Raw genomic sequence first — 17,348 nt, forward strand, 5'->3', positions numbered from 1 at the left:
GCATCGCTCTCTACCTGGAAGGGTATCCTCTCATCTACAGCACATACCACGACCTTTTCAATGTCCCGTTTGATGTTGGTGAATGCCTCCTGCGCTTCTACTGATAGAGGGAAGGACGTCGACTTGATAAGGGCTCGGGCTTTGTCCGAATAGTTGGCCACCCACTGAGCATAATAAGAGAAGAATCCCAGACACCTTCTTAAGGCCTTAGGGTTATGTGGCAGTAGTAGTTCTTTAAGCGGGCGTAATCGTTCAGGGTCTGGCCCGATTACCCCATTCTCTACCACACAGCCGAGAATACACAGACGAGCAGTGTTGAAAGTACATTTGTGCTCGTTATAGGTCAGGTTTAGCTTTTGGGCAGTCTCTAGAAATTTAGCGAGATTCCGGTCATGCTCCTGTTGGTCGCGTCCACAGATAGTAACATTGTCCAGGTACGGAAATGTTGCCTCCAACGCATTCTCATCTACAATACGGTCCATTTCCCGTTGGAAAACGGAAACTCCATTCGTGACCCCGAAGGGTACCCTAAGGAATTGGTACAGGCGCCCATTTGCTTCAAAAGCCGTATAAGGACGGTCGTCTACTTTTATGGGGAGCTGGTGATAGGCAGACTTTAAGTCAATAGTGGAAAACACACGATACTGGGCAATCTGGTTCACCATCTCGGAGATGCGAGGCAAGGGATAAGCGTCTAGTTGCGTATATATGTTGATGGTCTGGCTGTAGTCGACCACGAGCCGTTTCTTTTCGTTAGTTTTAACCACCACTACCTGAGCACGCCACGGGCTATTACTATTTTCGATGATACCCTCCCGCTGTAGCCTTCCTACTTCTTCTTTTATAAATTTTTTTATCTTCCGAACTGTACCGTCAACTTTTGGTCGCGATAGGTCTACAGTTTGGGGCGAGGTTCGCAAACAGGGATGGTGGGCTTATCTTTAAAGTGGAGAGGCCGCAAACTGTGAGCGGGGGCTGGGATCCGCCATATGCAAGTGTGACGCTCTCGTGGTGGCACTGGAAATCTAGGCCTAGAATTAGTTTCACGCAGAGCTGCGGCAACACAAGGAGTTTAAAATCTTTATACTCTGTGCCCTTAACAGTCAGTGTTACTTTACAGAAACCGATTACCTCCGAAGTGAGGGACTTAGATGCCATCGCGATTTTGCTCCGGGTAGGGTACACCTTTAGTGAGTACGGTTTGATGAGGCTAGGGTGAATAAAACTCTCAGTACTCCCGCAATCGATTAAACACTTCGTCGTGTGTCCGTTTACCTTAACGTCCATCATAGACTTTGATAGTGGATGTGGTCTGGACTGGTCAACCGTGACTGAGGCTATCGTAGATCCGTAGGCGGCCACTGAGACGGTATCAAATTCTGGGACCACGTGTAGGGCCGCGGAGACTGTATCAGGTATGGGATTCCCCTTACATACCTTGCTGAAATGTCCCCGTTTCTTGCACTTGAAACATGTGGCGTCTCTCGCAGGACATCGGTGTCTGGGGTGCTTGAGCTGGCCGCAGAAGTAGCATCTTGGTCCGCGGGACATCGCTGCAGTGGTGGGGCTGGGTGGAGACTCCCGTGGTGTAGGGCTGGTCCGAGGCCCAGGCGGAGAGGATGGCGCCTCCTCGCTCGGCGTGCACGAGGCTGAGAGGGCCGCATGGCCTGACGCATAGGTCTCGGAGTTCTTCTGCGCCACATCCAGCGATCGAGCCGTAGCCACGGCCGTCTTTAGATCCAGAGTGTCCCTTTCAAGCAACCTCTGCCTAATGTAATTCGATCGAAGGCCCGATATAAACGAATCGTGAACCGCTTCTTCCTGGTACAAAATGGCCGTCACGGCTTTGTAGTTGCAGTCCTTCGCCAGGGCCTTTAGATTCTGTAGAAAATCATCCAGCGATTCCTCCGGTAGTTGCCTGCGGGTAGCCAAGAGATGCCTGGCATACACCTCATTAACAGGCTTCAGGTATTGGGCCTTGAGAGTCGCGAGTGCATCCTCGTATGTAGAAGCGTCCCCAATTAGCGAGTAAGTCCGATGACTTACTAGGTTAGTCAGTAGGCCCAGTTTGTTGGCCCCATCATCGAGCGATGCAATGAAATGTTCGAAACACCGGAGCCAATGTGCGAATTTCTTCGATGCGTCCGCCGAATGTGGATCACTGTCTAGACGCTCCGGCTTCAGGAGTCTGTCCATCCCTGGAAGTAATAAGCTATTAAAATTGATATACCTTAAATAGCTACAGAGACTAGTAGTTATACCTCAAACAGTTGGCTTTTAATAGCTTAGAACTGGACAGAACAGAACACACATGTTAGCCTTCTGACCAGCTTCTCAGAAGTGAACTAGGAGGCGGAGCCAGGGGCGAAGTAACAGATCAGGACAATCAATGGCACAGCAGAGTGGTATACAGTACATCAGCATTCCTGGCCAACCAAGAAAACAGCAGGGTTACAATAGATTACAATAGGAAACTATACACAGGTAGAATAAGGTATATACTTATAAGACTTATTTCACCACACTGGCCCAAGACTGCACAAAGTGGAGGAGAAGCATTTGGGAAGGCGCCGAACACCTTGAGTCTCTTCGCCGGAAGCCAAGCGCAGGCAGCTCAAGAAGCGCACGTCAACCCAAGCACCCCACCCACACCCGCCCCTTTAACCACCGTCTGCCCCACCTGTGACAGAGACTGTAGGTCCCGCATTGGGCTCATCAGTCACCTGAGAACTGATTTTTAATGTGGAAGCAAGTCATCCTCGGTTCTGAGGGACTGCTTAAGAAGAAGAAGTCAAGGACGCCGACCCAAAATCGCCAGGGTTCTTTTTAATGCCATCTGATGTCATCGGATCCCGACTGCAATTTTTACTAGGCGGCCTCAGCGGGAAGTGGCAGTGAGTTTCCAGCAAGGCCAGCCCAGCAACAAAGAGGATCGGGCTCAGATGAGGCCCAAAGAGGTTACATCGAGTCTACAGCACAGAAACAAGCCATTCGGCCCAACTGGTCTATGCCGATGTTTATGCTCCACAAGAGCCTCCTCCCACCCCTCTCCATCTAACTCTATCAGCATACCCTTCTATTCCTATCTCCCTCATGTGTTTATCTAGATTCCCCTTAAATGCATTTATACTATTTGCCTCAACTACTCCCTGTGGTAGCAAGTTCCACATTATCACCACTCTTTGGGTAAAGATGTTCCTCCTGAATTCCCTACTGGATTTATTAGTGCCTATCTTATATTTATGATCTCTAGTTTTGCACTCCTCCACAAGTGGAAACATTTTCTCTACATCTACCCTAGCAAGGGTATTTTTTTCTTTTTTTTTAGCATTCCTTGTGGGACCAGGAGGAGCAGGAGTACTCATCCGGACCCCACAGGAAAGCTTAAGTCTCCACCTGCCACGGACCCACCCCCGGCCCCTGAACACGGAACCCCCCTCCCACAGGATGGCCCGCCAGCCAATCACGTCACTTACCTGCTGTCCACTTCCTGCCCATTCTGGGAGCTCGCACCACTGTCCAAAAACTGGCCTGGAGTTACAATTGGGGCCTAAATCTTTGTTTCCTAGATGGTGCTACATTTTCTCTTATACCATATGCTTGAAATTTTGTGACAAGCATGTGCGGCACCTTATCAAATACCTTTCAAAATTCCTACATACCGCATTGACTGCACTCCCTTTGTCTATGCAATTGATTCATTAGAAAATGTATTACATTTATCAGACATTCACAAAACCATGCCAAATTCAAGGCTGGCCTTGAATAACCCACGCATTTCATAATGCTCACTAAGTTGCTCTCGAATTTTGGATTCTTTAGAGTTTGCTCACAGCTGACATTAGATTAACATACGTTACACAACTGGTGTTACATTGACGAGTACCCCGACACAATCTTCACGTTATATTTCAAACGGGACCCATTGACCATGAACAGGTGGAATAAAGACCATTCCAGCAGTAAATGCTCAGGATAGTGGAGCGACCAAGGAGATGGCCAAATGTGCTGCTGCCCCACAGCTTCATGCTCACCTATTCCATGACCCCGTGGTTAAATCGGCTTCTGTCTGGCTCCTGCCATGTTCCCAGAAATGATGCCACCCTGGTCAGTGGCACCCAATGACTGTGATGCACTAACCTTTCTTTTCCTCCTCGACCTCTCTGTGACATTTAACAGTGTCAGCCACCTTCAAAATCTGACCTCTGCGGTACAACCTCCGTGGCACCGTGCTTGCTGGGATTCACTTCTACTTGTCCCAGTGTAGCAACTCACTGTAATTGGGATTAATTGTTAGACTGACGGAAACCTATATCTGTGATGGCAGCGTTAATATGAAGCACGTTTCCTGATTGTGGGGCGTGTGGGGGGTGAGCGCCATGCACAGTAAACGCTGTAACACTGTTGAAAACAGCGCCTTAAAAGCTTGAACTGTAACGTTCCCCAGTGGATGACTTAACTTACAAATGTCAGTAAATTACAAATATAGGCTCGATGAGTGCTCAGTTACCAGCCAAAGCAGGTTTCTCCCCACAAGTCCAAATATAATGTCCAATAATCCCCCTATAAATTGAAAGGTTTGAATTTATATTAAAATGCAACTAACAGTTTATTTTGACTGTGCCAAGTACTTCCATGACCATTAATAGCCATTTAGGTCATTTTGTTCTGGAAGTAAGCCGTTCCATTTAATCCTTCTGATTTCATCAGCTAAGTAACCTTGGAAACTCCATACCCATGTTCCTGCTTAGTATTTTTGTGACAAATTTTCTCATTCTTAATTTGGATTCCTATTAAATAAGAAATATATTTCCATTAAATAAGTCAGAAATATTGCACACCCAGCTTGTATATTTTGACTGTGAGTGAAGACGGCATTTCACTGAATTTTAATCTTCTGCAACACTGATAGTTATTTCTAAATTTCCTACTTCATTTAACATGACTTATATGTTTAGAGGCACAGGGCAAGGCTAGAATACTCAATGAGTACTTTGTATCAGTGTTTACTAAGGAGGTGGATGCTGACAAAATATCGGTAGAAGTGGAAAAGGTAGAAGCAATGGAAGGGGTGAAAATTGATAAGACAGGATGTACTAGAAAGGTTGGGTATGCTTAGAGCGGACAAGTCATCTGGTCCAGATGACTTGCATCCCAGGTTGCTAAGGGAATTGGGGGAGGAGATAGCGGAAGGGCTTGCCATAATTTTCCAATCCTCCCTAGATGCGGGGGGAGGTGTCTGAGGATTGGAAAGTGGCAAATGTGACACCATTGTTCAAGGAAGGGTGTAAGGACAATCCTAGTAACAACAGGCCGGTCAGTTTAACATCAGTGGTGGGTAAAGTTTTAGAAACAATAATCAAGGAAAAAAATTAACGGGCATTTGGAAAGGTTTAAGTTAATTAAAGAGCGCCAACACGGATTTGTAAAAGGCAGATCGTGTTTGACTAATCTAATTGAATTTTTTGATGAAGTAACAGGGAGGATTGATGAAGGGAATGCAATGGATGTTGTCTACATGGATTTTAGGAAGGCGTTTGACAAAGTACCACATAGAAGGCTGGTTAACAAAAGTGAGGCTCATGGAATAGGTGGGTCAGTGGCAGCTTGGATAAGGAATTGGCTTAAGGACAGAAAACAGCGAATTGTGGTAAATGGCTGTTTTTCAGACTGGAGGATGGTAGACAGTGATGTTCCCCAAGGGTCAGTGTTGGGGCCATTGCTTTTTTAAATATATATAAATGACCTGGAAATTGGAAAACAGAGTAGAATTTCTAAATTTGCCGATGACACCAAACTTGGGGGTGTGGCAAACGGTAATAATGATATCAATCAACTGCAACAGGACATAGAAAGGCTAGTAGAATGGGCAGACAAGTGGCAAATGGAATTTAATACAGAGAAGTGTGAGGTGATGCATTTTGGCAGAAGGAATAGGGAGAGGTTATATACACTTAATAGTACAGTTTTAAAGAGTGTGCAGGGACAGAGGGACCTGGGAGTTAATGTGCATAGGTCCCTGACGGTGGCAGGACATATTGAGAGAGTGGTTAACAAAGCATATGGGCCTAGAAATTGAGTTTTGGCTTAGCCAGGGCTTTAGCGCCGGAAGTTAGTGCCGGCGCTAAGTCCCCCTGCGCGCGCCAAAAATTCAGCAGGGCCGCGCCCAAACGGCTGCCGGCGCTACTGAAGGGTCTTTGCGGCGGTAAATCGGCGCTAACTGCCGTTTCGCGCCGCAATTCCGGCGCTGCGGCACCCGATGCGGTGCGGCAGGCTCGGGAAGTGCAGGCCTCCTCCTTCCCTTAAGGAGGAGCTGCCTGCACCCGATCGCGGCCCGCGAAAATCTTTTAAAAAATGAGCCCGGCACCTCGGACAAGTGCCGGGCTTGCTTCTGTTCCGGGGGGGGGGGGGGGGAAGTCCGGGGAGGGAGCTGCGGCCAGGCGGCCGGCGGGAAAGCGTCCGGCCGCCGCGGGGCCTTTAATGCGCCGGCGCAAAGACTCGTAAGACTCTGTTGCCAGAGTCTTAGTTGCGGCTGTCACGGGCGAGGCGGCCGCAACTGAATTTCGGCGCTGGGGCCCGTCGGCATGGCAACCGGGACGCTGCGCACACCGATGACGTCATCGGTGCCGGCGCAGCGCTACCGGTTTACCGCGGCGTAAGGGCCCCAGGCAATTTCAGCGCCGGCGCCAAATGCAGCGCTAGGCCCTCTAGCGCCGCAAAATCGGCGCTAAGGGCACTCAATTTCTAGGCCATGGTATCTTGGGCTTCATAAATAGAGGTATTGAGTACAAAAGTAGAGATATTATGCTGAACCTTTATAAAGTGCTGGTTAGGCCACAATTAGAGTATTGCATCCAGTTCTGGTCACCACACTTTAGGAAGAATGTGAAGGCCCTTCAGAGGGTGCAGAGGAGATTTACCAGAATGGTTCCGGGGATGGGGGATCTTAGCTACAAGGACAGGTTGGAGAAGCTGGATTTGTTTTCATTAGAGCAAAGGAGGTTGAGGGGTGATTTGATAGAGGTGTACAAGATTATGACGGGTTTGAATAGGCTAGACGGGGAAAGGCTGTTCCCACTCGTTGATGGTACAAGAACTAGGGGACACAGATTTAAGGTTTTGGGCAAGAGATACAGGGAGGATGTGAGGAAAAACTTTTTTAAGCAGCGAGTGGTGATGACCTGGAATTCGCTGCTGACGGAAGTGTTGGAAGCGGAGACACTCGAGGCCTAGAAATTCAGTTCGGACGCTATTGCGGCGCTAAAGTCGGGCGCTCGGCAAATTTAGCGGCCGCCGGAAAGTGCAGGCGAGCTCGCCGAAATTCAGTAGATTTGGCCAACTTTTTGGCCGAGCGCTGCAAAAGGCGTTGGAACCCTGTGTTCAGGCGCTAATCCGGCGATGCAGCCTGATAACGCCGATTCCGGGCGCAGCGCAGGTGCGATCATGTGGTGAGTGTCAGCAGACACCCTGACGCCGGCCAGCTCTTAAAGGGGGAAGGGTCAACTTTGACTGCAGCCACGCCCTGCATGCTGTAGCCCTGCAACTAGGCCTCAGGACTGGTTGTGTACCAAATCAACGCCTGGAGGTCATGGAGAGGGCCCGTGAAAGAGCCCAGCGGTTCTCTGAGCATGCGCTGGGTGTGCTCCTTCATGGGGTACGCAAGAGAAGACGGGTCGTGTGCCCGGCTAGTGGCAGGAAGGCTCCCAGGAGCCAGTTCAGGGAGGCGTGGACCAAAATTGCCCGGAGGGTCTCCTCCAACTCCGATGTTCCCAGGAGTGCGGACCAGTGCCGCAAGAAATACAATGACCTATGTCGGCTGGTCAAGGTGAGTACCCTTTCCAGTGTCCCCCTCATCCTTGCATGTGCACCTCCCATTAGGGCCAAAGGGACATCCAAGGTCTAATGCCCAGCCCTGCTGCCGCTGCAATGGCACTTGCATGTTAATCAATAGCTCTTTCTGCACTTATCACACTGTGCAAGCTATTCCACCATGGGAGGCCTCACACACAGCAACAGGGCACCACACTGTGCAAGCTATTCCACCATGGGAGGCCTCACACACAGCAACAGGGCACCACACTGTGCAAGCTATTCCACCATGGGAGGCCTCACACACAGCAACAGGGCACCACACTGTGCAAGCTATTCCACCATGGGAGGCCTCACACACAACAACGGGGCACCACACTGTACTTAGACGCCCTCCTTTCTCTTGCAGGCCAAGCTGGCGAGGAACGCCAGGAGCCTGCATGTCACTGGTGGAGGCCCTCGCGATTACCAGGAGCTAACGGTTCTGGAAGAGAGGGTGGCCCGACTGCTGCGTCACCCGGTGATTGGGCCTGTGGCGCTCGGCGACGCCGACCCTATACTGGAACCCACTGGTAAGGACAGGACCGGGTGCACCTCTCTCCTTGCCCTCGCGCATCAGATCTACATCCTTCCCCACTGGCCGAAAAATGCGAATAATGCACCAGTGCGGCCTCCCTCGCTGTCGGCCTGTCCTCACTCTAAAGCTACACTTGTGCCTTCCTGCTTTCAGCTGGTGAGGAGGAGGTGCTCCCTGAAGCCCAGACAGCCAGGCCCTCGGAGGAGGAGGACGTTGAGGAGCAGCAGGAAGGCGCCACCTCGGGGGAACCCTCCTCCGCTCCAGGAGATGGCAATGAAGGGGAGACGTCTGGCGTGCCGGAGAGCCAGGGGGAGGCGGGGGAGGGGAGCCCCGAACCTGGTCCCAGTGGCATGGACGCACGCGGCAAGGCTCCGGCGGCACGCCAGCCTTCTGGCCAGAGGGTGGAGGCGCCCTCCAGTCCGGACTCGGACGTCGCCCAGGAGGTGCGCCTCCTGGACGAGATGTCGGCGGTGTCGGAGCGGCGGCACGTCGAAATCATGGAGGTGGTGGCACAGATGCCTCACGCCATCGAAAGCCTCGCACAAAGTGTGGTGGCTTTCGGCCAATCCCAGGCCAGGGGCCTAGAGCAATTCGCAGCAGCGCACGCCAGGGGGGTGGAGCTCCTTGTGGCAGCGCATGAGAGGGGGGTGCAACAACTCGAGGCAGCGCAGCACGCCAGTCGCCAGCTGAGAGGTGCTGTGCAGACAATGGCACTGCAGATGCGGGCACATGCCGGCGCAGTTGGGGCACTGACTTCTGCCACCCTCGCACTGGCGCGGAGGCGTCGCCAGGCCAGCCACCGCCCTGCTGCCGCACACCGGTCTGGCGACCAACAGTTTGGCGCGCTTGATCCCCGGCCAGGCCGCCCGAGTGCACGTGTGTCTGGCGACCAGCGCGCGCCTGGCATCACCCACCTTGTCCCCATTGGTGCAGGCGAGCCTGCCACTCCCCCAGCCAGGGTGCAAGGAGCTGCTGCAGGCAGTGAAGAGGGCCACCCACAGCTGCAGCAGCCACCAGCCGGCCCCTCCCGGGCCCGCCCTCGTGTAGGCCGACCCCCAAGGGCATCTGGCGAGACGCCTTGTCGCCCTGAAGATCCTTCCCCCAGCCTCGCCACAGCCTCACGGCCCAGCTTGAGGCGCAGCAGCAGGACGGGCCGGGGCAAAAGACGGCTGTCGACAGACTCGCCCTCTCGCCACACCGAATAGAGTGTGTTGAGCGAGGGTTTGGGTGATGCGGGGGCTTCTGTTCTGGGGGGCATTATGTGGTTTGGTTTTATGGGGGTGTTTGTGTTGTGGGGGGGGGCTTGTTTTTGTTAGGCCAGTGAGGAAGGCCATTTGGATGGTGATGTTTTGTTAGTCCTCCCCAGGTTTTGGGAGTGACAGAAGTTTGTGACTGTTTTTTGGGGGTCTTCTCTGTTTTGCTCTTCCATGTGGGAAGGGCCCTGAGTTTTTGAAATAAAGATGTTTATTTATTCACCATGTGCAGGTGTCATGTTTCAAGTGGTTGTTGGGTTAACCGGCTGAGGGCTTGCGGAGCGGCTGCGTTCAGTGGCCCAGGCCATTCCCTGACAGGGGGCCTAGAAGTGTTGAGCAATAAGCCCCCGGCGGACGGCCCTTGGACCTTGTCGCTCCCTCCTGGCCTGGTGCTCCTCCTCCTCAGGGTCCTCCTGCTCGTCCTCCTGAGGTGGTGGGGCAATGTCAGGTGGCAGTGCCTGAGTCCTGCGGATAGCCAGGTTGTGGAGCATGCAGCACACCACGACGAACTGGGAGACTCTATCCGGCGAATACTGAAGAGACCCGCCCGAACGATCCAGGCAACGGAACCGTTGCTTGAGGACGCCTATCGTTTGCTCTATTAGGTTCCTTGTGGCTTGATGGCTTTCGTTGTATGCCAGCTCCGCTGGGGTCCTGGGCGCGCGGAGCGGGGTCATGAGCCATCTGCACAAAGGGTAGCCCTTGTCCCCGATAAGCCATCCCCTTGGTGGAGGCTGTGCCTGGAACATGTCAGCCACAGTAGTCTGGCGCAGGATAAAGGCATCGTGGCTGCTTCCTGGGAAGCGGGCATTGACAGCTAGGATGCGCTGCCTGTGGTCACACACCAGCTGCACATTTAGGGAATGGTAGCCCTTCCGGTTGCGGTATTGCTCGGCATTGTGGATAGGTGCCCGCATAGCCACATGCGTGCAGTCAATGGCGCCCTGCACCATGGGGAAGCCCGCGATCCTGGCAAATCCGACTGCACGCTGCTCCTGCTTGTGTTGGGTCATGGGGAAGGAGATGAATTGGTGCCTCCTCGCGAAAAGTGCTTCGGTGACCTGTCGGATGCAGCGATGCGTGGCGAACTGGGAGATGTTCGCAATGTCCCCAGCAGCGGCTTGGAAGGAGCCGCTTGCATAAAAGCTGAGAGCCACCGTGACCTTCACTTCCACCGAGAGAGACGCCCTGGACATGAGCTGTGGCTGCAAATCTGCATGAAGCAGCTGGCAGATCTCTCCAACCACCTCCCTTCTGAAGCGCAGCCTCTTAACACAATGCGCCGCAGTCATGGTGAGATATGAGACCTGCTCCCGGTATTGCCTGACTGGGTAAGGCCTACGTTGGCGATGCCTAATGGCCCCTCTGCGTCTAGGCATGCCTGGCCCTCTCTCAAAGCGTCTGCGAGCCCTTCGCACAAAATGTAGCAACTGAGGGTTGGCCCCCCATGCAGCCCCCATTACAAAGTTCCAAACAGCAAAATCACAAGGATGCAAATGTCAAAGCACTGGCTAGAAGCCAAAAATACCTCTCCTATGGTGTCCGAAATCAGTAATCTCTGTGCCTTGCTCTCTGTGCAGAAATCCAAACCAGTCAAGTCATTGCAGCGAAATGGCTGGCTTTTATGGGTGAGTGGATGTGCCCTTTAATTAGCGCTCCCCGAATCCCACAGGGCCTCTGTTGAGTTCCATTTCACAGTTCTTAGCAGCGCCATGCCCACATCGGCCGGGCGCCACTGAATTTCCGGTTTGGGGCGCACAAACGGCGTTGCACGACGGAATGACGTCATAAGATGCGCGCGCAGCTGAGCGGGCGCTAACACTTTGCGCCGGCGCTAAAGCCCAGCTGAATTTTGGCGTAGGCGCAGATCCGGCGGTGCCCGGGCGCTAAGTGGATAGCGCCGGAAATCTGGCGCTAACGGCTGGCGCAAACAGCTGAATTTCTAGGCCTCAATGTTTTCAAGCGGAGACTGGGTAGGCACTTAAGGGAAATAAACTTGCAGGGCTACGGGGATAGAGCGGGGGAATGGGACTGACTGGATTGCTCTACAGGGAGCTGGCATGGCCTTGATGGGCCGAATGGCCTCCTTCTGTGCCGTTATGACTCTATGGCCCTATGACTCTATGACAACAAAAACATGGATCTTTTAGTAGATCTTACGAGACAGTTGCAAAAATGTGGATATGTGTGTCTCAGCACAATTACAGAGATCTTCTGCTAGTGTAGAGTAAAAGATCCTCCAAACACACTGCTACAACTTATGCATAGTACTAGTGGCTGGCTCTCCCAGTCTTTCACATAATGGACAGAAATTTGCTACCAGATTTTAGACACTAGTGGTGGGGCTGCGGTTTGGGCAATTGGGAGCTGGAGGCGAGGTCAATAGAATGACTAAGCCCAACCTGCCATCTGATTTTTCTCTCATCTGTGGTAATGCGAGCAGTCGTGCAATAAGATTGGTTACAGTAGTCACTTTATGTAGCTTTCGCTCGCCATACATGTGGCTTGAGTCACATGTACATGTTTAGGTGGCACTTAATATGAACCAACAAAAAGAAAAACAACATATTTTTCTCAGCCACCCATAATAACTGTTTCAGGGCTGGAAGGCAGGGGCTGGGGCAAGCTGGTGCAGGAAGGGGAACTTTACCCACTCTACTAAAGCCATCGTGACAAATGCAGCTCAGTCAATTGAGTCTCTCTAATTTTCAACTGGGCCACAAGGCGGGAAGCCTCGTAACAATGGAATGTCCCACCAGAGGAGAGAAGGTGGCTTTTGGGGAAGGAATGCATTGGTACTAGATGAACTTGTGGAAGCTAACGTGATTTTTTTTGACAGGGGAGGAAACTAGAGGCCATCAATATAAGATAGTCACCAAGAAATCCAATAGGGAATTCAGGAGAAACTTCTTTACCCAGAGAGTGGTGAGAATGTAGAGCTCGCTACCACAGGGAGTGGTTGAAGCGAATAGTATAGATGTATTTAAGGGGAGGCTGGACAAGCCTATGAGGGAGAAGGGAATAGAGGGTTATGCTGACAGAGTTAGATGAGGAAAGGAGAGGAAGCTCGAGTGGAGCATAAATGCTGGCATGGACTGGTTGGGCCGAATGGCCTGTTTCTGCACTGTATATCCTATGTAATCCTATGTAACGGAGGGGAAAAGAGGAAAAATGCAATCAAGAAATTGTTACGTTACATCCCTGATCTTAATTACTCAGGTGGCCAATTTTCGCTATTTCAAACAGTGCGAAGAAACTGGTGTGCCAAATATTTATTAAATACTTTTAAAGAATATTAAAGTCAATATAACCCAACAAAATATAGCTTTGAAAGTATGCAGTGGCAATGCATTCCATTGTCAGAATGTCTTCCAAGTTAAAATAACTCAATAACTAAACTGCAGAGTGAAGAGAAACAAATCGACATTCTAGCTATTTCAGCACGCTCAACGGTTTCCATGACTCCTAATTACTGACTGAACATTGTGAAATAGTAGGTGTCGGCCTTTCTATGAGAACATTCATCTGAAGGGAAACACAATTCAGGATGTGAAACAATCCCTTAAAGTCTTATCGTGCAATTTTACTTTTATTTAACACTTTATATATTTATTTTGGAAATCTGAAAATTTCCGCCCACCCACAGATTCCCAGACTGTACAATGTGCAAATATATATGCCCTGTAAACACCACAAAGAACATCAATCAACAAACTCATTTCACTTATAACGAGGGTGACTGATTCAGCATCGCAATATTTGTCGCTTTCGGTTTCTTGGTCAATGTTCAATTCTTCTCCCTTCTGTGGTTTACGATCTACTTCCCTCGAATCGATTTATTCCCCTTCATGTCTAAATTAGTAATTCTTTTTATAATACATATACTCTTCTGGATACCAGGCAGATAGCTGTCTGATATATCTGATATCTGTTGGTTTTCCGTGTTGAAAAATGCACGTGGCTACGAGCCGTGGTCCTTACCAACAATAAAAGTTGAAGATTTCTTCCCATAATCTCTACTAGCTATAGAAACACTGCGTCTGGCCAATTTTGGCATAAGGTCAGATTACACTTGATCCTTCTCAGTTTTTTCCAAATGTTCTCTTACGGAGGCGGGTAATGAATTGAAGAGCGTCTCTTCCACAACAAAACCACCTACTTTAAAGTTACACCGGCCCAGTTCTTCAGGCAGGGACTCCAACTGGTTTCCGGTGAGTTCCAACTGTACAAGGTTCACCAGATCACCCACTTGAGGTGATAATATGGTCAGGCTGTTTTTCCCCACAAGCAATGTCCGCAGGCTCTTGCACTGAAATAGTCCATTGGGTAATGCCTCCAACTATAAAAGAACACCAATGTTAAAAATGAATCATTTGGGCATGGGATAATGGTTTCTAACTGAAAACTTTTGCTATACACATATATACAAAGAACATAAATGCCTCTTAATCGCACCTCCAGCTGACGTATAAAGTTTAACGTTAAAAAAAGAGTTCTGGTGGCAAAATAGTTACAAACGATCATTGCAATCATATCGAACAGATGCGGCTTCAAAGGATATTAAATCAAGTAAGTGTTCACAACTACCAAATCATTCCAAAATTTACTTAGTCAAAGAAATAAAATAGAATGAAAAACAGATAATGCTGGAAATACTCAACAGGTTAAACAGCAGAGTTAACGTTTCAGGTCGATGACCTTTCGTCAGGACTGTAAAAGAGAATCTCAGGCCCATGCATCAGTGACTGCCCCCTTTGTCACTAAACTTCTGACCTGTCACTTTATTGCATTAGATTTGGAATGCACTGACCAGATGTTTGATGTATCCCCAACAGAAAGGATGGGGAGGTTGGTTAAAGTCATCCCCAGCTTTTGTGCACTTGTCCTGGGAGTGGATGTGCAGGGGTTCGGGTATGAGGCTTAGAACCCAAAGTCATAAGTTCAAATCACACACACACATGGCAAGTTGTGAGATTGAATTCAACACTTTCCATACAAGAGATGCATTTAAGGGGAAGCTAGATAAACACACGAGGGAGAAAGGGATAGAAGGATATGCTGATAGGGTGCAATGAAGTAGGGCGGGAGGAGACTCGTGTGGTTCTTAAACGCCAGCATGGACCAGTTGGGCCGAATGGCCTGTTTCTGTGCTGTAAATTCTATGTCATTCGATGCACAACATCTGGTGGAAAATTTAAAAAATGGGAAACTCGACCCCAACCCATCTCCAACACGTCCATTTAACGGAGGCGGGTCGGCGGGGCGGTGGGGGGGGGGGGTGGTGGAGGTGCGGGCGGGACGGGTGACCAACCCGCTCTCAGGAGGCTGGTCGGTCTAAAAAATCTTTTAAGGAGGCAGAAAGTCCCCATTTTAACGAATGTTTTATTTTTTAACTTCTTCAGGCCGGGTTTCCCTGGACTCAGGAATCCTGGTAGGTAAAAGGAGGCGAGAACAGCCGGATCCATGAGGTAAGTGCCTTCACAGCACTGCTTGTGGGCCAGGAGGAGAATGAGTGTCTTTTTTTTAAATTTGTTCCGGGATGTGGGCATCGCTGGCAAGGCTAGCATTTATTGCCCATCCCTAACTGCCCTTGAGAAGGTGGTGGTGAGCAGCTTTCTTGAACCGCTGCAGTCTGTGTGGTGAAGGTACTCCCACAGTGCTGTTAGGGAGGGAGTTCCAGGATTTTCACCCAGCGACGATGAAGGAACGACGATATATTTCCAAGTCAGAATGGTGTGTGACTTGGAGGGGAACTTGGAGGTGGTGGTGTTCCCATGCGCCTGCTGCCCTTGTCCTTATAGAAACATAGAAATATAGACGATAGGAGCAGGAGTAGGCCATTCGGCCCCTCGAGCCTGCGCCGCCATTCAATGCGATCATGGCTGATCATCCAAATTCAGTACCCTGTCCCTGCTTTCTCCCCATATCCCTTAATCCCCTTGGCCTTAAGAAAAATATCTAACTCGTTCTTGAATATATTTAATGAATTGGCCTCAACTGTCGTCTGTGGTAGAGAATTCCACAGGTTCACCACTCTCTGGGTGAAGAAATTCCTCCTCATCTCAGTCCTAAATGGCTTACCCCTTATCCTTAGACTGTGACCCCTGGTTCTGGACTCCCCCGCCATCGATTACAGCCTTCCTGCATCTAGTCTGTCTAGTCCTGTTAGAATTTTATAAGTTTCAATGAGATCCCATCTCATTCTTCTAAACTCTAGCGAATATAAGCCTAATCGACCCCATACGTCATTCCTGCCATCCCAGGTATCAGTCTGGTGAATCTTCGCTGAACTCCCTCCATGGCAAGAACATCCTTCCTCAGATAAGGCGACCAAAACTGCACACAATACTCAAGGTGTGGTCTCACCAAGGCCCTGTACAACTGCAGCAAGACATCCTTGCTCCTGTACTCGAATCCTCTCGCTATGAAGGCCAACATACCATTTGCCTTCTTAACCGCCTGCTGCACCTGCATGCTTACCTTCAGCGACTGGTGCACAAGGACACCCAGGTCTCGTTGCACTTCCCCTTTTCCCAATCTATTGCCGTTCAGATAATAATCTGCCTTCCTGTTTTTGCCACCAAAGTGGATAACCTCGCATTTATCCACATTATACTGCATCTGCCATTCATCTGCCCAATCGCCCAACCTGTCCAAATCGTACTGGAGTTTCTCTGCATCCTCCTCACAGCACACACGCCCACCTAGCTTTGTGTCATCTGCAAACTTGGAGATATTACATCTAGTTCCCTTGTCTAGATCATTAATATATATTGTGAATAACTGGGGTCCTAGCACCGATCCCTGCGGTACCCCACTAGTCACTGCCTTCCACTCGGAAAAAGATCCGTTTATTCCAACTCTTTGCTTCCTGTCTGCCAACCAGTTCTCTACCCAAGTCAGTACCTTGCCCCCAATCCCATGTGCTTTAACTTTGCACGCTAGTCTCTTATGCGGGACCTTATCAAAAGTCTTCTGAAGGTCCAAATACACCGCATCCACTGGTTCTCCCGTATCTATTCTACCAGTTACATCCTCAAAAAATTCCAGTAGATTAGTCAAGCATGATTTACCTTTTGTAAATCCATGTTGACTTTGTCCGATCCTGTCACTGTTTTCTAAATGCTCTGCTATTACATCTTTTATAATGGACTCTAGCATTTTCCCCACTACCAATGTCAGGCTTACCGGTCTATAATTCCCCATTTTTTCTCTACCACCTTTTTTAAATAGTGGGGTTACATTAGCTCCCCTCCAATCCATGGGAACTGTTCCAGAGTCTATAGAATTTTGGATGACCAGCAATGCATCTACCATTTCTAGGGCCACTTCCTTAAGTACCCTAGGGTTTAGATTATCAGGCCCTGGGGATTTATCGGCCTTCAATCCCGTCAATTTCCCCAACACCATTTCCCTACAAATACTGATTTCATTCAGTTCCTCCCTCTCATTAGACTCTATGGCCTAGAAATTCAGTATAGCCACATTTGGGGCGCTACAGCCGGGCGGCCGGTAAAGTTTGCGCCCAGCGCAACTTCGTGACACCTTCGCCGATATTCAGTGGCATCGCCCCAAGAGGTTGTTGCTGCGCTAAAACAGGCGATGCACGACTATCATTAGGCGCTAAGCCGGCGGCCCGGGGCAATACCCCCAAGGGCGGGCGCAGCGCAGGTGCGGCGAGTTGCTGATTGACGGCAGACACTCTGGCG

The 17,348-nt window shown here is 50.1% G+C and overlaps 2 protein-coding genes across 2 annotated transcripts in view; one reads left to right on the forward strand and one right to left on the reverse strand.

Moving 5' to 3' along the window:
* LOC147122347 (uncharacterized) overlaps positions 1-12,301 on the forward strand; it is a 43,308-nt gene extending 31,007 nt beyond the window's left edge. Inside the window, exons 2-4 of the mRNA XM_085978259.1 lie at positions 8,219-8,381; positions 8,540-9,247; positions 12,240-12,301. Of these exons, the coding sequence (XP_085834385.1) occupies positions 8,219-8,381; positions 8,540-9,247; positions 12,240-12,301 (933 nt within the window). The remainder of the gene's footprint in view (positions 1-8,218; positions 8,382-8,539; positions 9,248-12,239) is intronic.
* A 601-nt stretch (positions 12,302-12,902) lies between these two features.
* The window catches only part of LOC147122348 (volume-regulated anion channel subunit LRRC8A-like), a 31,701-nt gene continuing 27,255 nt past the window's right edge, over positions 12,903-17,348 (reverse strand). Inside the window, exon 2 of the mRNA XM_085983397.1 lies at positions 12,903-13,978. Within this exon, the coding sequence (XP_085839523.1) occupies positions 13,706-13,978 (273 nt within the window). The 3' untranslated portion in view covers positions 12,903-13,705. The remainder of the gene's footprint in view (positions 13,979-17,348) is intronic.

The sequence above is a fragment of the Somniosus microcephalus genome, chromosome 3, assembly GCF_052327205.1.
Source record: "Somniosus microcephalus isolate GS21.2 chromosome 3, FLI_Smic_1.0, whole genome shotgun sequence".
In the NCBI taxonomy this organism is placed as follows: domain Eukaryota; kingdom Metazoa; phylum Chordata; class Chondrichthyes; order Squaliformes; family Somniosidae; genus Somniosus; species Somniosus microcephalus.